Consider the following 22,252-nt stretch of genomic DNA (forward strand, 5'->3'; position numbering starts at 1 on the left):
TTTGTGATGAGCCTCAGTGTTGACTCAAGTTTAGCTGCTAAATCCCTCGACTCTCACAGCCAGGCCATTTCATACACTCGGTGTGGTCCCCGTAAGCTGGTGGAAGGGCTTTAAGGGAGTGTAGATGCTCTTATTTGAGGCTGTTTTTTACCACCAGATAACTCAGCCCTGTCTACAAAAACTGCATGTTTAACCCTTTGAATGATTTCAACTCTCACCCAATTTTGCAGTGCTCATCTTATCTTATGATTTAACTATTTAACTGTCTTGATTTTTTTCTTGCTGCACATCTGCCTTGACCCCCTCGTTTTTAAATAGCATGGTGCAGCATATGCAAACAGCATGGCGCCTGAATTATTTGAGGAGAACCTCAGCTCCAGTTGGGTAATTTGAAATGATTCTTTGCTCACTGTTAATATTTCCTTTTTAAGTAGTCTATTAGTCTCAGTCTATTTGAAGAAACATATAGTTGTGAGATCGGAGTTGATAAAAATGCAACACCTTTTTATCTCTGACATTATTGGGACTAGTAATGTCAAAATGAAAGTATATATGTTAACGCATACACACCATTGCAGTTGGACTTGTATGTCTCTGGCCCATTGCCTTCCTTTTACATTATATCTGTTAATGTGTTTCTGACATAGGGGATGTCATTAAGTCACACTATATGCAAAGGTGCGATTAGAATATATCCTGCCAACATTATCTATCAACAAATGTGACAACGTGGGTCTAGACAACTAAGACACATGATCTGAAAGACCTATATGCTATTACCGTAGCAACAAATTAACTAAGATAACCAAAGATTCATCTGGGAATTTTTTGAAAGTCACACAGCAGCCATGGTCTAAAAGCTTCAAACCTGTGGTCGTCATCTTTGATTAAGCTGCTTCTGGAGTGCAGGAGTATTATACATGATGAATAACCTTGAATATAATGGTTTCAGGCCATAACATTAAAAAAGGCTGCTATGTGCTGCCTGCTTCCAAGAGACAAAGCCGATGAGGATGGCAGAGTTATACCTCCAGCAACAGAGACCAACATGAGCTGAGTGAGGACAGCTGACAGACAACAGCGGGTGTCAGCCTATAACCCAAAAACTCTTCAGTCCTCTTGGTTTTAAGAGCTTAGCTGCAATTTCCTGTCACAGAGGTGCTCAGTTGTCCACACTGTAATATGGCTACATAGAGGTTGGGAGGCTGCACTGCTTTAGGATGTTTGGCAAAAGTTGATCCGAGAACAAATTGGCAGAATTTAGAGAGTCAACATGTTGATCCTCATTTCCATATTTCACCTGGGTGCTAAGCCCAGCATTAGAGTGGTCTCCCATAAATACAAAAGCAGCAGAGCAGAAAAAACTGGTCTGCGTGCAACACAATGCTGCTTGAAATGCAAAGCAAACAGATATCACTTACAATTTAAATTCAAAACAAAAACAACCCATCTTTTGTGCTCTGCACATCATGGCACAGTGGGGGAAGGAGGGAGGGGGGGGTATTTTTGTTGAAAACCGGGTAATTATCGTAAGTCTCTCTCTTCTCATTCAAAAGAACCGTTGCCCTGTCTCCCTCTGTTTTCTGACAGCATTATTCAGATGAGTTCTGCATTGCAGTCTGAGTCATGTTTACTGACCAAAGCCGCAGTGTGAAATCCAGAATAATTGCTCTCCACAACTCCCCTGGCATTCCCTGGCACATTGTGCTGTTCTGTTCAATTCAAGCAGGAAGTCCAACTGAGAGAGAAATTTCCAAAAATAAATTAAGTCAATGTTCTGTTCCTCTATTTTTCTGACACATTTTTCAGTGTCATTGAAAAATTAATGATAAAATATCAAAAATAAAAATCCCCATATTTTTTTTTTTGTCATTAATGCTGCAGGGTGATAAGATGAAAAACACAAAAAGTCACTCAGGAAGGTAGACACCTCCAGCCTCCCTGTCACTGAAAAAAGGTCTCTACAGTATATTTAGCACCACCAACTTTCACACCTTGAGATACACCTGTGATAAGGTAAGAGACAGGTAAGCTTTGAGATACCTGCTGTGTATCCACTACTAATTGCTTAAAAAATGGCAGATAAGCAAAACAAACAGATGTGTCAGGGCACAGTGTGCACAGCTCATTATAGCAGAGCCTTCTTCAGTATGGAGCCATACTCTGTGCCTGTACAAAATGACATGCAGGGAGGAGCTCATAGTGTGTGGTGTCAAGCGAGGCAGCGCTGGTAACAAGCAGATAACAGTCCCACCAAGATGGCATTACCAATGCTTGGCACAGGAAAGGATGGGGTTGGGTGTATCATTGCCATTCAGAGACGCACAAGTGTAAATATGCGCACGCTCTCTCACACACAAATCTCACAAGCAGCCGTGTTTCCTCTTGCCTGCGTGTCAGTCTCCCCAAATTGTTTCATGTTCTTTAGAGTGACAAAGTAAAACCAAAAGGCAAACAAATCCTCCTGGGACAGAGAGGCAGAGAAAATACTAGTGTCAGATATTTTGTAGTGCCGCCTGTGCCTAATAGGTCTTTCTAGTCTTGTTTCTTCAAAATGGCATTTTCTAGTTGAGCTCCGCTCTAAGGCTTTAATAGGAGGAAGCATCTCCAAAGGACTTACTGCCATCTGTTGGTACTGAATGTAACTGATTATCAGTCGATAATCTTTGTGCTCTGCTGTACAGTACATTCCTTTGTGATATGCATGCTGACTTGGACTACTATTAGCCATTGTAATAAAAAAAAAAAAAAAAGACCCTTCAGAAAATGTGACCAATTCTGATTCACAATGGGTTATTCAGCTACGTCTTTACATATGGATTTTCTTACATTCAAAGCCTGAGTACTCGCCTGAATGATAGCTGGAGCTGAAGAGAAAAATTTACCTCTGGAAGCTGCAGTACATGAAAAAGGCTCAAACATACACAAATCCTTTCCAGAAATAATGGTTATTCCTCAACACCCGGTTAAAGCCCAGGTCTACTAATATAAAAAAACCAAACATCAAATATAGAAATTGTGGTTAGGAAATCAGAATTAAGTTTGCTGACAATGTAACATCATCAGGCAGGCATCGGTTTAAACATACCCACTGAAAATTTCAGGATTGTTTCGCAGCACCCGTGACATTAAAATGAGCTGTCTGTTCTTTAGACTTTGTAAAATAACTTGTCATAATGAATGTACGTGGATCTCCGTTTTCATAACATCTTGAATCACCATCTCACTTTCATTTTTGCATGCTTCACTGAACCATAATTACCATAGTAAGTAGGTTGGGAGTGTAGTGAATGAGATCGTTGTTTGCACCTCAGGTCACGCATGCCAAGCTGCCTTTCGTGATTACTTGATTAGGTGAGACTAGAAGCGACCAGTCAGTTGGACATTTTCAAGGGTGTACAGGTTGATCTCTGGCACAACAGATGGATTTTCTAAATGGACCTTTTTGTATGTTTGGCTGCTTATGTATGACTTTTCACACTGTGAGTTATTTGATGTGACTAATTGTACCCAGCAATAATAAAGACATCAGTAATGAAAACCATTCATTTCCTTTTATTTTAAAAAGTCAAACTGTATGGTAAAGGAAAACAAACTTACAAAGCTACTATGGTTCTGTTACATAAGATGTAAAGAAAAAAACAAAACAAAATTCATTTTGTGGGGCATTGTCATCGTCACCGTTGCTATTTAAAATGGCACAGGTCCGTCACCAATGATGGAGAAGAATCTAAAAACGAATTCAAAGTTGTCACATAATTGGCAGAAATGTAAAATTAGGTTACAAAAGCAATTTGCCTTTCACAGGACCAAGATATCATGGCTACACAGACGGACCTCTGGCAAACTTGAGTTTCAAGAGTTCCGTGACTAAATACTATAGCTGTGAAATATGCCTTCAAACTGGGTAATTTTAAAGGGAACCATTCAGAAAAAAAAAAAAAATCAAAAAAAAAAAAAATTCCCCTTTGTTACATGAAAGGGGTTTCAATCTATTTAGCTAAATGTGGCACTGTGACCGGCTCCCGAAGGAGTATAAAGAAGAGTACAAGTATTGAGTCAGACAGAAAAACATGTCTAAAATTAAAACAATTATTACTACAACTATTAAAGCCCTTGATGAGGAGGTAGAAGAGAAAAGGGAGGAAAAAAAAAAAGAAAACATAAACAGACTTCTGTAACAAACTCTTCTACTGCATCTGATGTTATGTTAATGTAAAAAATACAAAATCAGGATAGTAGAGGTTCTTCAGTCTGCCTCCTCTTCCTCAGACTCGGACTCTGGAATAAATAAAAATAAAATTAAATTAAAAAACAACAACAAACACATCTGTCAGCACTACGCACAAACATCAAGTTACACTAAGCATTACCACCAATGACACATTGTCTTAGAAGGGGGACAGAAAGCAAGACACCTGGTAGCACTAGTAGCTTGAGTGACAAATACAAGGGATAAATCAGTTTAATCCATTTGTGAACAAACCCATGTCAAACATTTGGGAGGTGAGTGTGAGGTGCTTACCTTCCTCTGCGCTCTTAAGCCATTCGACAAACTTTTTCATCTGTTCAAGGAAAACGCTCTTTCCTTTGGCTAAGTGGGCTTCATTGTACCACTTCAGAATTGCCTCCTCACTCAAGACATCTGCTAAAAAAGTAACCAAAAAAAAAAACAAACAAACACATACATAAAACAAACAAACAACAAAAAAAATCTATTCAACATGACGCCAGAAGCACAGATGCGTCTGCAGGTGCCTGATAAACAAATGTCGCCAGGCAGGTTGACGACATCAATCAAGAAAAACTTTTGGCTATAATCTCTGGCCATCTGGTATCATTCATACGTGCCTACATAGCTTCCCAATACAAAAATCTACTTTTTCCACAAATGTGAGGATGGGAAAAAAAGGAGCCTTATGGACACCAAATAGCTTACCTTTGTAAAGTAGAACAACTATTTTCTGGAAGGCCTTCATGAAATGGATGTTGTCGTAGCAGTACTCCTGGATCTTCAGCAGGAGAGTGAGCTCAGAGAGACCCTGGGATGTAAAGGCCTTCAACAGTGGGCTGTATTGCTGAAAATGTACAACGGGGAAAATTAGAGTTGTATAAATTCAGAAATAGTAAAATTTCAGAGGATAGAATTATTTTCTAAATGCTTCCATTACTTCTACTTTTCTGACGGTTAGTAAATCAATTGTCCTCTCTGCTTAGTTCGTCTACATTCTGTTAAGTACATCTCTCATTTCTGAGAGTGTGCTGTCATGACAGCGTGAGAGCCAAGGAATAGCAGAGCCGTATAACGAGGGGGTCACCTTTAAATGTTTGATGGCTTGTTCTGTGACTAGCTCCTCCTTCTTGTTCCACTCCACGGAGCTCATTACACTGGACCAAATTAGTCCAATCATCATCTGCTCTGAGATGTTGTTCTTCTTGATCTCCTCGCGGATGTTGGCGATGATCTGTAAGGCCCAAGCCCAGAAATGAACTCACATTATTGGCAAAGCAGGCAAACCATGGCCGGCATATGCTGAGGCTTATTGCTTATCAAATCCTGCAGACGTCTGAGGTATGAGAACCCTGGCAGGAAACAGAGGCTTGTGGCAACAGATAATATGTGCAAGTTGACTGGATTTCAGCAACTTGTCATTGATTCATAGCATCCTTTTCTGCTGCACTCCTCAAGACAAAAGGGGGCAGAGGTTAAGTAGGAAGCGATCTTAAGTGCCACCCCTCAGTGGTGTGATTGAAAAGAGGGACCCAGTAAATGTAAAAGAAGCTGAAAAACTAACAAAGCTTACATCTTTGAGGGGTTCCCCACGTGACATCTGCTCCTCAAGCTCTTTCTGCAGCTCTTTGCGGGCACCTATGGACTGCTGGTTTCTGGCAAAGTCCGAAAGCTCCTTGAGCCCTGCGTCTGTGAAGTACTTCGAGAAGTGCTCACAACTCCGCTTGTTGGCAGGGAAGAGCTCCTGAAATAGCACACAGTCAAAGCTTGAGACAGACCTTGCTCAGCAGACAAGACCTCTTCAGCAATTAAGTACTGCCTTGAACACCAAACTCAAATAAATTCATGATTATTAACTTTTGTTTTCATCAAACAAACAATCTAAAAACTGCTTACACGTGAGTAAACAGACTGTTGACCCTTATTAATCTAAGAAGCATAATGCTTAAAGGTTTCTGTTAAAGGACCAAATCCAAATCCTGTTAAAGGTTTGATATTTGAGATGTCACTCTCACCATGAGTCTGTTGTCCATGCCAACCTTTCGGAGACTGGCAGCAACAGAGTTGATGTCCTTTTCAGAAAGCCAGGATTTGAAGAGTTTTACAGCAAAGGATGTTGAAACACCTGAGCAAATGCATTCAAATGTGAATCATCTGTTAGTAACAGACCTGCTGGGATAAAGTTAGGCCTGAGTAAGACATTGGTAAACACAACTCCAGGATGCGATTAGACAGGTTTTAACTGGAAAAATGATGCATGTGTCAAAGAGTAAACAAAATTGGTGTGGACCAAAGGCATATAAATGAACACCTAAATTAAAAGAAATACTATAAAAAACAATATGGTTTCAGTAGAGCTGCATCAATTATTCAATCAACAGAAAATTAATCAACAATTATTCTGATCAATTATTCTGATTTTAATCAATTAATAATAAATGATAATCAGTTTTTAAAGAAAAAATGCTAAAATATATTTGGATTGTGGACTTTTGGACGGGACAAAACAAGACATTTAAGGTTGCATCTTGGGCTTTGGGAAACAGTGATCAACATTTTTCACCATTTTCTGAAATTTTATCGACCAAACAACTAATTGATCAATCGAAATAATTGACTGATTAAATCTACAAGGAAAATAAGTTAGTTAGTTGCAGCCTTAGATTTCAGTAACACAGTTTGAAAACATGAAATGGACAACCTCATTACAGAGCTCCCTCCCTGGTGTAAAGGCCATGACACATCAAGCCAAGTGTTGACAACAACAGAAACAAAAAGTCAAGCCATCATTAATTACAACATGGCTAAGTAACTCTGCTAGTGGCATCATTAGTCACTTCTCACCTTTACCACTCTCACTGTATTTATTCCTGCTGTCCATACTGGCTGTGAAGAGATATGTTCCTCAGGCAATTTTAATGCAAGTGATGAGGAACAAAAGTCCTCGTTTTGTGCAAAAATGCATTCTTAAGGTCAGCTGAAGCTAAAATGAAGCTTCAGCAGTGGGGAAATTGTAAAAGAGTGCAACTTTGGAAAATACCCACTTGAACTGACTAACTCAGACTGCTACATTGACTTAACAAAGGATTTCACTCCAGTTCTCTGAAAGTGTGCCAATTTGTGAAGTCTTCCTGGGGTAGTGTCTGGTTAGAATGAAAATGTTGTTAAGTGAAGCATTTAGGCAGATATAAGGATGTAAATTTATGTTAATTCAGACCTCAATCCTTAAAATGTTTGATAAATTTGCAAGGAAATCCTCAAGAAGACAATAAATCATTAATTCAAAGAGGACAGATTATTGGACAAATTGTAAAAATCAATGAGAGAGAAGAAAAGAACACAGTTTTATAATGTTCTACAAGATTAATTTGAAGGTACATGATGCTCCTCCTCCCTCTTCAAATCTGCTTCTGTCTGTGGACCTTATCTTCTAAACAATGAACTAACAAATAAACTTGGTACGCCTACAAGGCAGAAAAGTGGGTACCTTCTTTGACCAGGTTCTCATTGAAGAGGCTGCTGAGAATGGATGCAGAGATATTGCTGTTGGCCAGCAGAATCCCTGTCAGCATGGCCAGCTTGTTGCGCTCAGACTCTGTGAAGCCCTTGAGAAACAGCAGCAGCTGCCAAAGAGCAAACATACAGTATCAACACAATCCTATAGGTTGAATTGAGTCAGACATATTTTCAGAATTTTCTAGCTTTGGGTTGTAATAAAATAGTCATGAAGACAAAAACTTGACCTGGAAAGCTTTTATACTATGTGTTAAAAAGACCTCCAGCCAAAAACAAACCTTTTTAATCTCCTCCTCAAGTCCTTTTTCCAAATATTTGTAACGTCTGATGAGCTTGTTGAGGACCTAAAGGAAACACAAAACATTTTTTTCATTTTTTAATACTAACTAGAATAGATTTTTAACTTCCCTGCAATAACATTTACAATAGTGCAAGACTGAAATTCACCTGTGCATATGCCTGCATGGTCTCCATGTCCTCTTGTGCTTTGAAGAGACAGAATTCTGTGCAGGTCATGTCATCTGACAAGGTACCACCTGGGGCTGAAAAACACAATTTCTGAAGTGAGTCTTAAGCATTACCTCCTGAAATACTTTACTTGTGCAATTACGTTTCTATGATTGTATTAAAAAAAACTTGAATGAATAAATCAATAAGTTCTTTTTTTCTTTCTGTAAACATGTTTTTAGAATTTAGTACACATTGTCCACACACAACTGCAGGCTCTTGTTTGCAATTGTCATGGGTACTATTGTTAGTTTGATGATAATACTCAGCTGTTCAAAAGACTGATATCCTCACAATCAAACCAATAACAACACCAAAAAAGGCCCTCTTTAGGTATAAGTGCAACTTTTAAAATCTCTCTGTAAAGGCAGAACAAATATGAACGAGCCCTGTCTCTTACCCAGCATTCCACCGGCCACCAGGATGTCGAATAAAGTCTCAGCATAGCGACGGTAGTCAAGTTTGGCACCAGAGGCATCAAGGAACTTTGCGACAGCCTCCAAATCAGTGCCACTTTGGTTCAGACCTTGTACGATACTTTCCTGAAACTGGGTAGGGTCAAACCTCTCCTTTTCATCTGTTGAAAGAAAAAAGGTTCACTTGAGTTTCACCCTGAAACTTACATATGATCTTTTGACATTCTGAAGGAAATATCAAACCCTATGAACAGTTCAAACATATAGAGATGTGTAAATTCTTTTGACTTAAGCTCTACAAGCCAAAACACTAATACTAAGCTGCTACCTTACTGTGTGTGCTTAATCTTCATTGCCACTGAAAAAAAGACCCTTTCATGTATATTTATTTGCCACAAAACAGTTTTGGGCTAAGTGTAATCCAGTTGCTACACACATCATTTACGAGTCATCTTGAAGTCTCTCACCTCTTTTTCGTGTTTTGAAACGTTGGCCTGTTAGTGTAGGCTTCTGCTGCCTTTGATTACTCATAAAAGACACTCTGGAGGACACAGGGAAAAGCAGAAATATGATTGGGATTAGCAACCAATAATGATAATAATCATCTGTACCCCTTGTACTCCCTCCATTTATCATGTTAAGCTATGCATGTGGCTGAAAACATCAGTTCCAGCAGTCACCTCCTTTTATTAAGAAACTGAGGACATTGTGCCATACTACATTCCTTGGTGAAGGTCGTTCTTAAATGAACATTAATCAAAAGATAATGGAAACAAACAAGGGAACAACAGTGGAGTTAAAAATGGGTGTAATGTCATGCTTATGTGTAATCACACATGCAGTGTGGGGTAAAACAAGCCAGAGTTACTCTACTCATACCAGCATTAACGATAGGTAACGTTACAATTAGCTAAATGTAGTTAACATTGCAAACACTGTCACATCTAATTAACTAGATAGAAACTAACTTATCTAACTTACTCATAGCAAGTCACTAGACGTTTATGCCGGTATTCACTGTTATGATGTAAATCTAACAAACGACATGACGTTAGTTACATATTTTCTAAAATAACGATTAAGCTAGAATTGACAAAGTAACATTAAACTGTGACAGTAATGAACATGTCTAATGTTAGCTAAAGCCAGACAGAGCCAAGCAGGACTTCAGTTAACACCGGGAAATGTTAGCCAACTCCAGCCAGCTTCCTTTATTTTCCTGACGCAGTGCCTCAGAAATCATAAATATATAACCACCGCTCAATTACGTTGACCTAACACGAACAGCAACTCACCGAAGTCCTATTTATGGGCAAAAACAGTCTGTGAAACAAAAAATATCGCCACTGGGTTGTAGCTTAGTACAATCAGTTCCAGACAGTGGAGAGGAAATTATAGTAACGACGCATGCGCGTTAATGCTAAATCTATTTGGGTCATTACACTCCTGTGGGGAGAGAGTACAGTCCACAAACGGCTAAAAGTTGACAAAATAACGTTAAAGTGAAATAACAATGGGAAATTTACCAATGAATGTAGTATTTCGTGCATTATGGCTGCATTACTTCTCTGCCTGTGACGTTGGCAGGAGTAATATAACGACAGTTCTTGTAAATTAACCCCCTGTGCATTTCCTAAAATTAACGGTCAAACAAATAGGCTAGCAGAAATGTTTCAACCCCGTTAAAAACTGTAATAGAATCACTCTCCTTACCGCAGAAAAGACGTTTTAATTTGTAATACAGAAACACCAAACTGCCCCAGAGCTGGTATCGTCAAATAATTGATTAAAAAGTCGTTGCTATCTAGAATTAAGACACAGGAGGGGAGTGTTGTGCTGTCCGGTGGAGTAGTAACCGTCTGTCTTTGGGATAAAGGGAAAACTTTCATGATGCGTTCACTGTTGTTATTTCATCTCGTAGATCTTGTTTCTGATTCCAGCAACTTCTTTTACTCAGATAAAATTAGATGTTTTTAGCAACGGATTGAAATTGGAACCTAACAATTCCCATAATGTTTATATATGCTAAACAAAACGTTGTTTTTTTTAATCAGCCCATCATTTATTCATTAAGTTTCCAGAGAGTCGTGTATACAAGAAACACCCACCTAGTCCGTGAAAGGTTATGCAAATATGGTTTAAGATGTTTAGATATGCTGCTTCAATCAATCAATCAATCAATCAATCAGTCAATCAATTAATCAAACTTGATTTGTATAGTACCTTTCATACGGATTAGTGCAGTTCAAAGTGCCTTACATTGAATGACAAGCCGATTATGTGACAGAACAAAACAATTTGAGACCAATGTACGAGAGAAATACAAATGATGTAAATTTAAGAAAAGAAAATATATTGAAATTAAAGCTGGACTAAAAAACTAGATCAAATATTTACATTTCAACATTAGAAGTGACTGGTGTTAGCTAAAGGTTTGATGTGGTTAACGTCTTCCCTCTGTGGGATTAATAAGTGATTCACGTGGACAAAAGCATATCTCCCAATATTTCCGACGACACCCGAACGCAACACAACCCCACCTCTCCCCCCACGCTGGAGGTGATTAACAGACGCTGAACTAACACAGAGACGCCGCTCTGGACGCTCCCTTCGACCGGCGGACAGTCCTCTCTCCATCCAGAACTCCATTCAAAGTGCTGAGATCCAGATGAGAGCCCCATTTCAGCCCCATCCAGCACAGCAGACAGGCTCCGAGTTAAACTAAAGACAGCGGGGAAGGGCTTCAGAGCCACTCCAGACTTGGAGAGTCACCTCTGGGATCCTACTTTTGTCTGTAGAGTGGATTTAGGACGAGAGGGAGCAACTCTTGCGGAGATAAAGAGGCAAGTTTGACATCTTCTCTTGCTTGGCTAGGTGCTAAACTGCGAGTCCTTTTGTTACTGTTTGATTCATATGTTTCACTCGTTGTAACTTTTCTCAAAAGTTAGCTTTACATGGTCTTTAGACCGCCTGCTTCTTCAGCTCATTCATTCCTCTTCACTAGGTGAAGGGAGGGGGTTGGGATTTTTGTTTATCTTTTTTCTTTGTGAAGGAATTGTAACGGTGAGATGGTAAAAACTGTGACTATGTCCTAGATTAGTTTCGCCGTTTGTTTCTGTCTTACAGGCTAGGCAACTCTAATCAAAGCTTATTCAGCGCTGTGAATCAAAAAGTGTGGTCGTTAATTGCCTACATCTGCGGGTTTAAGCACCATCTTTGTATTTCAAGAGTCAAACCACTGCAGACCCAAACGCCTAGGGCAGTAGCAGATGTGTCAACTCTGAAACATACTCATTCAGAGTTCAGCCCTGAAAGTTTGGTTTATGCAGCGTGGAGCATAGCAGCAGCAGAAAGAAAGAAAGAAAGAAAGAAAGCCAGCTCAAAAACACCCGTGTCTTCTTCATACGACTGAACAATGTGTAAATGCACAGCTCAAGTCAGCTTTAAATCAGACATGCAGGGATAAATGAACATGGGGAACTGAACTCTGGTTTTCTCATTGGGGTTGTTCAGAGCGAAACGACCACCATCTTTCACACGTTTTGCTGACTAAAAGCATATTCTTACCCTATGATCTATGGATAAACATGGATATGATATAAAGAAAAAGATCAATGTCAGCTTAAAAAGTGGATAAACTGTCTGAAGTTGGGCTTACTCTGTGCACCCATGGTTTTAAGACGTCTTTATGTCGCTGACTGGAATAAATGACTGCTCAGCACGGAATGCATGAATAAAACTATTCACCTCCTCTGAGAAACATCCTTAAGTTCCCCATGTTGGAGTCGAAATGCTTTCTTCCTGCTGGGGTCCCCTGAGGCATCCAGCCTGAAACCCAGAGGATCAAACAGGAGGAATACCTTATGGCAATGGTTCTCAAAGTAGGAGTCCTTGAGGGGCTTCCAAGGGGTCCCCAGCTAAAAGGGGAATCATTTATTTTCACTGTAATTTCATCCATAACACAATGACAGAATGTGTGACTATTTTGGTCATGGGTTTCATACACTTTCTGTAACAAAACATCCAGCCCTGGGACAAAATCTTATCAAATGAGGGGGGGTACAATGGTCTAATCCATGTCACTTTAGGGGCCCTTGACGCAAAGCAGATTGAGAGCCACTGACTTATGAGAAGAATATTACTTTGAAATAACAAAACAAAACCATACTACATTAGATAAAAATAGCCTGTAGACTACAGGAAATAATTAAAATAGGGGAAAATTCTGCTCTCTGGTCATCCTGGAGTGCCATTGAAACTGTCTATGTGTGCATGTACTTCAAAAATATTGAAGTTAAAGAGTTTGTTTGTTAGTGCAGCCTACTTGGTGAAGAAGTTAAGCAAGTCTGCAGTTTCTAAATGGAAATAGCAACTCTTATAATTATTCAGATCTATGATTCAAGGCCCGCAGAAACTGCTGATTGTACTCAGTCTAAACATAAATTGGTCCTTGACTTTGACTCAGATTTTTTTTTTTCTCTCTCTCTTTTTGGCAATAAGTAGTCAAGACCAAACTATGAACATTTCCATAAAGTCTATAAATAACCATGCTTCTGAATTAACGGCCTTGGCTCAACCCAAAACTGATTCAACACATAAAGTTAGTTGAAATCTAATCTTTGTTATGCTTTAAATGTCACATGATCGCCTTTGATGCAACACTTGTTTTTATGCTGGACTGTGTTTCTGAACGCTGCAGTTTTTCAACTCCTAATTCCATCCGTGAACTCGAAATCCCGAGAGGATCAGATAAGACCGTCTTTTATAAATGATGTCTGTCTCTTTGTGGTTTTCCACAAATATGTCCCGCCTCTATTGGCCCTAGAGTCCCACTCGGGGGAAACCAGATGGGAACTTTATTACCTGCACTGATCAAACAAACAGTGATGTAAGACGACTGTGAGAGGTAGTGTGTGGTAAGCCCTCAGAGCTGCAGAAAGACTCTTGGAAAATATAACAACCGTTTAGCTCAGACTTGGAAGAGGGCAGTGTGTGAGTCTGTTTGAGCAATTGCCATTGTAGTAGCTCCCCTCTGTGTGAGCTTGTTAAGTTGCAGCTGCTTTTTCTAATGTGCCAAAAACTTCTTCACGAACACTGTCGGGTGACATGCTCTGATGTAACGCGGTGTGTATAAAGGACCAAAGTCCTGCAGCCAGGGCCATGGTGATGAATAGTGTTTGCACTTGTCTGCCCGTGCAGCTTAGTCTAGTGAGGCGTGTGTCTTGTGTTAGCCCTGCATGACAGAGATAGACAGGGGCACATGTGCAACTCCACAGACTGGACAATGAAAAACCTTCAGCAGCTTTGCTTTAAAAGAGGATTTCCTAAACCTAGGCTGCATGAAAAGTCCAGTGGATTAGTTGCATTTCCAGTTCTGTGCCTCGTCGGCATCATAGGTCTCAGATGTGAAATTTTCTGTTGTCTCGCATAAATTTTGGGATCGAAAGGGTCAAAATCACACGTTGTCTTCAACCGTCCCCCGTGCTGTTTGACTCCGTTAGAGTCCACCTGTTTGACTTGATCGCTCTAACTCTACGTCCTTTGTCTCCCCATGAAGCTAGAGTAATAATGCTGCACATTCTGATTCAGCTCTTTGTTGCTTTGTTTAGTCCAGGACAGCTGCTTTCTCCATTTTACTATATGAAACCAAGCCAGGCCAAGTGTTTGACTGCCTGTTGTGCAGACGGTGCAGATCCAGCTAAGACAGAGCAGCCTGGGGAACATTTGTGTGTATTTATGTACTACAGTGAAAATTTGTAAGCTCGCAGGGCTCTCCTGTGTGCATTCATTTCATAGCCGACATGCGGTCAGGTCACTTTAAAGCTGTTGTTTTGTGGTGAAGCGCAACATTTCGAACCCCGAGGATCGAGAAAGGAGTGCCGGCTGCATTAGTCGTACAGACCGGTAAGCCCCGCAGGCAGGGTTTTCTTTAAATCTCTACCTTGCTAGGCTAAATATATTCCAAAAATCAGGATGCAAGTGTCATCACCACAGCTGAGCGTTCCCTTAAGAGTCGTGAGCGAGCGCTCTGTCCAGAGGAATCTGCCGGTGTTGTATATTTTACCTCTCTAATCGTTTTGAAAGCATTACCTGTTGACTGTGGATAAATATGAGAACGCTTCGTGTTTGGTACCTAATGGCACTTCAGAGGACTCAAACAGTTCCCTCACGTCGCCGTTTAGAGCTGCCAACGTGAAAAAGGTGCAGAGCGCGAGGTCACCTGCTACCTGTTTCACGACGCAAGTTGAAATCAGAAGTAAAGGCTCATAGGTTGTGTACTGTAAATCACTCTTGCAGTGTGTTTATACCAGTAAGGGGAATAAGAATCCGCTGAAGGACACCATCCCAAGCCTCATTGCCTATAAAGAGGAGAGGGAAATGGGCCAAACATTCATCTGCTTCATTTGTGGAATAAATAAATGCATAAAAGAGTAAAACTCAGTCTTGTAACACAGACGGAAATTCTTTAAAGTCCCTGAATACTTTGTTTCTAAGTTTTTTTCTAACATTATATATTCATGACCAGCAAAAAAATGGTATTATAAGAGTTTAACACACAAACATAAACAAAACAAGTCCACAATAGGCCATAGACATTTCGACATGTGACAGTAGGGGAAAAACACAGGTGTGAATAATGAAACTGAATCCCACATAACTGCTTTTTGTTTCTGTGCACGCTGGCTCACTATCACACAGTCATGGCACTTAAAAATACAACAGGGTCATCGTGCTTTTCCTACAATGACGAGTCAAAACACCGTGGAAAAAAAAAAAAAAAAAAGGCCTGCCGTCATCATATTTTGAGTCAGATGTTGCTTAAATCTAATTGGTGCATGGAAATACATGACATCACCTGTTTCCCAAAAAAAAAAAATCAGCGAGAAGAGACGCAGACGGAAAGTACAGCGATTTCTCATGTGACGTAACCAAAACTGTTTGCTTTGTAATCAGGCGCTGTATTAGTACCTTATCTCTCAGTCAGAGAGGATAAAATATGTTTTTAGGGCCTTTTTAAAGCTAACACATTAACAATCATTCCCGGTCCCCTTTTTTGTCAATAATGGTTTTATCTGCCCAGTGAATGAATGATGGTATGGTTGCTCGATCCTTTTGTCATCTTAATGTCAGCAGCAGGCTCATGTTTTGCATATCTACTCGTCTTAATCTCCGCCTGCAGTTTGAGCTGTATTGTAAATAAAGACCCAGTGTTTGTTTTTGGGTCGCAGGTTTATATTTAACCGGGCCGGATGGTTGAAAGGGATTAAAACACCACACCATACCCACCCCGATTTACCGTGTAGGTCTACATTTTAAGTTTTATCTAACGTTGGCACTTTTCACAGTAGATGGAAATCATTTAATAGAAGTAATTAAGTGCGAAATGTTCATTTTGTTCAGTCATTTAGTGCGCCCACAAGTGGAATGACTGCCAGTTTGTTCGTGTGCCAGCCTGTACTCACTCTCTCTCTCACACACACACACACACACACACACACATACACACTCCATCTCCACCTCCACCTGGAGCGGCGTCGAGGACTCGTGGATTGGTGGTCACTTTCCCCAAGGCAGCAGCTGGCTCTCTGCTCCTCTCAAAAAAAAAAAAAAACCTCTGTCCTCCTCTATCCCGGGCCCCGCTCTTTGGCACGGACCCATGCCACGCCGCTGCTCTATTAGGGAGGGTTTTTAATCTCCATCATTGCCAGCAGGCTGTGATATTGTGACTCTTCTAGCCCCGTGACAAGGCCAGCTTGATCTGCGGGGGAATTTACAGACTATTACGCGGCGTAATAGATTTTATTATCGTTTGTTAGCACATAGAAGCCGATGTGTTCTCAAACAACCGCTCCCAAGGTAGAAATGACACCAATCATCTCTCGGTGTAGCTCACACCATACCCATTTAGTCTCTCACATACCGCATGTCATTGTAGAATCTGAGCTTGCTTTGTTGATCGTGATGAAAATGAATGGCCACTCACTCTGAGCTGCCTTTTTTTTTTTTTTTTTTTAAAGCAAAATCAAATACATGCACCCTAACAACAAAAGCTGGCGCATTGGCTCAACTCCTTGTATTTTCACTATTTGTTGTGTGTTTTTCATGCATGTGAGTGCTTGCACGGCTGTTGACCTTTTTTGGGGTAAGTGACTTGTCTCCTCGCTTAAGGGCAGAAAAGAACACGTGGCCCCAGTCTAGAGCCTGTAAATAATACATGTATGTTTTAATGGTGTGTTTTTTTTTTTTTTTTCATGGTTTTCCCCCATAGCTTGAACTGGCTGGGAAATCTGGGTCAATGTCAGAGGCAGGAAGAAAAGCAGGTCTCATAATATCGTTCCCAGGTCCAGCCCTCCACTCACTATCAGACTTTCAACGATAAAAATCTATTTTCATTCTCTCCTGTCGAGCATCTTCTAAATACAGCACTTTAATCCACCGTACGGTAAAAATCCCAATTTTAAACAGTTAATTCTGTGACGTGTACAGTATTTTTTGTATGCGGGATCAAAACGGTGACTCAATAGTGCCCTTCTGCTGACATTCAGGGCGTGGTGCATTTGATCTCGCCGGCACGCTGCATATTGCGTGACACTAAGGAGACGGTGAGGGCGGGGGGGACTGCTTAATGGAGTGCCAGTGACGGGTATTAAGTTGAATTTATATCGCTGATATAGCTTTTATGAAAGATGGCAGATAGTTGTATCAGGATGTGCTAGCAAGAAGTCATTTATAAGTGAGGGAACCATATTAAACGTCTGTTCATTTGGCCGTACGGTTCAGTTATCATTCAGTAAGTGTTACAATAAAGTTTCAATTTAGATACAGCCAAGATGTTTTAAACAGACGCTGATGTTTGCCCTGCTTTTTGCTACATTGGTACTTAAGATCATAGTGCTGGTGAGGTTTTGGAGAGCATGCAGAGTTAAAGTAACATACTACCAGACAAGAGTATTTGACCATAGTTTTGCTACATCACCGATTCATCAGATTTTTAGATTTGAGATTAATAGTAAGCTAAACCATGTGTGTGTGCTTACTGGCCGAACATGCATCAGAGAGATTTCATCAATCTCTCTGATGTATTTTGCATCAGAGAGATTGATAAAGCGGGACACTTCTAATCCAGTTTCTAAGTGTAATTCGCTAAAGGGTCATACAGGGTTCATTTTGATTCAGACTGATAAAATTAATCTATTCTATCATACAAGGTTGACAGCTGGTTTATTGTGGGTTGTTTTTGTTTTTTTGTTAGGTTTTTTTTTTGGAAGGACAAAAAACAAACTCTTTTTTTTTTTTTTTTTTTCTTATGCCCTTCATGTGTACACCGAGGCAAACCACAAAAAAAACAGTTTTTTTAAAATCTACCAATACAGACTAGTTATATTCCTCATCTCTCTACCACTCAGCAGTGAGGATAATCCCCCGAGTTTAATCAAGGCTGTCAGGTTTTTTCTCTCATTCTCCCTCTTTTTGGATTCAGTACAACATTTAGCAGCAGGCAGCAACTCTTATTAATGGGATTGTGTCACTGGCTGCCTGGAAGCCCCTTCCAAATCTGGGGTAGTGGGTTATCAACAGAGGAGCTGAGGGCATCCGGCACCCAGGCTGCAGACAGATGCAATATGTTGTCGGTCAGAACGGCATAGGCACTCAGGCGACATGGACACATGGTGTTCTCCCCCCAGGTCAGTAGAAAGGCGTCAGCATCTGTTTTCACTGAGGAGGAGTGGGCTCTGTCCTTTATACTCTTGTTTGTTCATACCAGAGACCAGACTCAGCACTTTCAGTGTTGCATGTCTACTCTCTTACTGTCAGGCACTGGGTTAGCAGAATCTGGGTAGTTAATGACTTTGTAGTAATTGGTGCGACCAATATTGATTGTGGCAGGCTCATACAAATATTTTTCTGATGCTCTGGATGGCCAATATTCAAAGAGGTCATGATTGTTTTTTAATTTGAATGTATTTTCATGGACAGAATATAAATGTAAGACTAGAACCCTTTTACTGAAAGGAATTTGTTTAATTGCATCCATGAAATATGTGGATGGATTCCAACTATTCATAAGGGAGCTCTCAAGACCATAAATATAAACAAAAAAAACTTAGTAGCCCTATGAGAAATGGCATATTGGCAGTGCGAAGAGAATTCACAAACCGACTAAAATGAAACCGAGGAAAAAGGGGGGACGGGGGGGGGGGGACAGAAGAATCAGAGCAACACAACAAGGCGAACGCCATGCTCAGTTCTTGTCGAGAACAAACAAATAACCCTGGAATGCTGTAGCAAAGCAGCGGCGTTATGAAGTCTCACAGAAAGATAACATATGGGGATGAGATCACAGAGCAGGTGAATGCCGTTTCATCTCTGCAGAGAATCAGCAACTATGTCAAAAGGAAATAACTCGATTTTAAAAACCGCGTCGAAAACAACCAGAGCAGCTGGTAGATACGAGCCTTCACAAGGAATGTGTTGGCACAGTGCCATCATACCCAGTACTGGCACAATTCAGTGTTTTGGTGGGCACAAAGTCATATACTCTGCTGGACTGCACGTTGACAAGCAAGCAAATATTTCTTCCCCCCCCTGTGTTTTGTATATATCTGAGTCCATATCAAGCATCTTTGCAGCATCCTCGCCATTTAAAATGTCTTAATTGCAAAAAAAAAAAAAAAAACATCAATCATTTTGGTGCATTCTTCCCCCTGTCTGTCTTGGCCCAACTTTTAAAAGTTTTGTTTTCGTGCTCAGTGTGACAGTGAGTGGTTTTAGAGTCTTAGAGTCTTGCCTCCTACTAAGAGCCTGGCAACTTCTTTATGGGCCAATAACATTGTGCCCTGCAGGGGAACAGAAGCCAGGGGAAAAGTGAAGTGGAAGTCTACCCAGGGAATCCATTTTCCATTTCCAGGAACTCACGCTGTTTCTAAGTTACTGCTAAAAGTAAGTTTGACAGCTGATAGAGAGTTATTCCTTTGAAACAAAGCGAGGGTTTTCTGCGGGAGCTTTAAGTCGCCCAGTTGTAGCTGTCTGCGTTTTTGTTTCAGATCACATAAAACCCCTCTGATCCGGTTGTTAGATTAATATGCAGAGAAGTTTTGAAAAGTGTCAGATGTCGGCCAATTTTAGGGCTTTCTCTAATTTCCACTCGCGTCACTGCTTTATTCATCGAAACACATGTCTAAAACATCAGAGTGCATCATAAATGTGTAGCCTTGACATATTTTCATTCAGTGCCCATCAGCGGCGGTTACTGGTTATGCAAAAAGAGTCATCTGTACTACGAGAGCGGTGAACAATGGTCGACTACATGGCCTCATCTATTGGCCCGGTGTGGACAGTCTGTCACAACAGCAGACATTAGGTTTTTGGTACAGCAAAGCCCTGTATCCAGGCCCTGAATGTATCCTAGGCCCCTCTTTTATCTTCAACCCTATAGCGTTGGGATTACTGTCCCAAAGGCAACGGGACGCAACGCTGGACTGAAAACTGCCACCCCCAGCAGTGTTTTTGTCTAGGTGCACTCCAGCCCCAGATCCTTTACCGGCCCCAAATATTATATTGCTGCAACAAGCAAAGATGGGTGGGGGGGGGGTGGGGGGGAGAAAAAAAAAGTGATGAATTTGGGGGGGCTATTTCTTTGATGTACAAAACACCCAGAAGTGGGAGCAGATTCCAACTGAGGTCAGGAGCTGACTTCTCCTCTTATGTAATTACCTATGGGACATTCTCACATGCCAGAGGAGAACAAGACTGAACAGCCAATCGAAAGGCCCTGCTCCTCCCCTGGAGTCAAACCACTGCTGTACAAACATGTCCACCCCAGAGTTTATTTGCATTAGCTAATTTTAGGACTGTTTATTTACCGATCAGAGAATGTCTCTTAAAAACTTTGCCGGAGACCTCGCAAATAATGGCCAACAAACAGAATAAAGGCGTCTTAGGTGTAACTAAGTGATACCTTTTCTTGAACCTGACCCGCCAATCTTCTCTCGCTTTTTTTAATGCACAGCATGATTGATGTATCTCTTCCTTCCTCTTTTTTTTTTTCTGTGCAGGGGGGGACACCGGCAGCCAAAATGGAGGTGAAGACGTCACTTCTAGACAATATGATTGGGGTTGGGGACATGGTCCTCCTAGAGCCCCTGTCTGAAGACTCATTCCTGGAGAACCTGAGGAACCGCTTCGACCACAATGAGATCTACGTAAGTCTCCACCAATTTTATGTTCAAATAATAATTGTATTGTTGTAACTGAACTTCCATCCATGTAAAAGAAGTGTTGTATTGTTCTGGTCCCTTTTTTTTGCTCATCCCTAACTCCAAACACTGAAATAGAAAGCTTCCCTAAGGAAACATGCTTCTCATAACTCTATTGTTCCACCATTCACTCGCTCATTTTAGTCCTGGCAATAAAAGTAGCACAGATACAGAGACCACAGTAACCAGCCAATCAATAAATCACATCACAGAGGAATGTAGATGATACATTTAAATGAGGCATGAAATCCACTGCTCGGGGGATAAGGAGGGACCGGCTCGCTGGCTGGCTGTTCATCGCTAGAAGAAGGGAGTTGTTGAACTATCATCCCTGCATCAGACAATTCGTTATGGGCTTTATGCTCTGGCACTCCAGGATTTTCTCTGCTCTGCAGGTTGGCTACCCCAGACATCAGCCACAATGATTACAGCTCTGCCCTGATTGCTGTTGGCGCACAGGGCTCCTCGCCCAAGGGATGATGTCATCTCGCATAGAGACGATTGCCATAGCAGCGCACTAGATATTTTCTGGAGATGCAGCCCACATCCTGCTGAGGATTGGGAATGGTGTTTTCACATTTCTGATGCCCTCAATTTTCTGTCCTAAACTATAAGCTCAGAGCTTTTTTATTTCCTGCGGTGCTGACCTAAATGTTGTGGAAGAGGTTAAACATGCACAGTTGTTTTTTTTTTTAAGATTATTTAAAGAAAAAAAAGAAAATCTGCTTATGTTTTCATTACACTGGTTTAAAATCTTTTAGTTTTTACATTTCAGATGTTACCTTTTTAGTTTAGTGCTGACTGCATATGAAGTGAAAGTAAAAGAAAATAGCATTTTCATGGAAAGGTAAATAACATGGTACTAAGTCTATAATGGAGGCATTTTGGTGGCATAAGCTGCACTTTAAGAGTGATGACCAGGAAAAGCTCTGAAGCCTATACTTATCCAATAAATCTGTGGTGTGCAATCCTTGCATGTGAATGTATTTTTCCCCCATGTGCCATCATTCTTTACAAATGGCCCCAACCCCCCCCCCACCCCCACCCCCACCCCCACCCCACCCCCAAACTATCATATGACAGCTCACAGCAGAAGAAACATGACTTTGTTTTCCAGAGGGACAGTGCATCATGTATCCAATAACACTGTGGAAAAATCAAAGAGAACGAAAATTACCCTGTTAAGTGTTGCCCTGCGTCTCATGTCTGAAGCTCTCTGCCTTTTTTTTTCTGAGCGAGAAGAGTCGATGGAAAATTTCAGCGTTTCTCAAAAGTTCATTTAACTCCTGAAGCTCTCTCCGTTTCAACCGGCAACTCCTCTTTTC

At 40.8% G+C, this 22,252-nt stretch overlaps 2 protein-coding genes across 6 annotated transcripts in view; one reads left to right on the top strand and one right to left on the bottom strand.

Moving 5' to 3' along the window:
* Positions 1-3,532: 3,532 nt before the first annotated feature.
* On the bottom strand, positions 3,533-10,574 carry LOC122991762 (basic leucine zipper and W2 domain-containing protein 1-A-like). 3 transcript variants are annotated; one of them, XM_044365055.1, is made up of 12 exons: positions 10,384-10,574; positions 9,138-9,211; positions 8,655-8,831; positions 8,195-8,289; positions 8,026-8,091; positions 7,719-7,854; positions 6,247-6,356; positions 5,805-5,975; positions 5,319-5,465; positions 4,940-5,078; positions 4,526-4,648; positions 3,533-4,281 (listed from the first exon to the last, which is right to left on the bottom strand). In XM_044365055.1, the coding sequence occupies exons 1-12, from the start codon at positions 10,557-10,559 to the stop codon at positions 4,250-4,252; spliced, it is 1,446 nt and encodes a 481-aa protein (XP_044220990.1). In that variant the 5' UTR covers positions 10,560-10,574; the 3' UTR covers positions 3,533-4,249. The 3 variants fall into 3 exon arrangements, with proteins under 3 accessions (XP_044220990.1, XP_044220992.1, XP_044220991.1); XM_044365057.1 differs by lacking the exon at positions 10,384-10,574 and adding an exon at positions 10,197-10,220; XM_044365056.1 differs by lacking the exon at positions 10,384-10,574 and adding an exon at positions 9,966-10,130.
* Positions 10,575-11,195: 621 nt separating this feature from the next.
* The window catches only part of myo1b (myosin IB), a 64,895-nt gene continuing 53,838 nt past the window's right edge, over positions 11,196-22,252 (top strand). For 2 of the 3 annotated variants that reach the window (XM_044365053.1, XM_044365054.1), the window contains exons 1-2: positions 11,198-11,513; positions 20,727-20,873. In XM_044365053.1, the coding sequence (XP_044220988.1) occupies positions 20,748-20,873 (126 nt within the window). In that variant the 5' untranslated portion in view covers positions 11,198-11,513; positions 20,727-20,747. Of the gene's footprint in view, positions 11,514-20,726; positions 20,874-22,252 lie in introns of all 3 variants that reach the window. The other variant, XM_044365052.1, reaches the window with a different exon arrangement.

This window comes from Thunnus albacares, chromosome 11 (assembly GCF_914725855.1).
Source record: "Thunnus albacares chromosome 11, fThuAlb1.1, whole genome shotgun sequence".
In the NCBI taxonomy this organism is placed as follows: Eukaryota; Metazoa; Chordata; class Actinopteri; order Scombriformes; family Scombridae; genus Thunnus; species Thunnus albacares.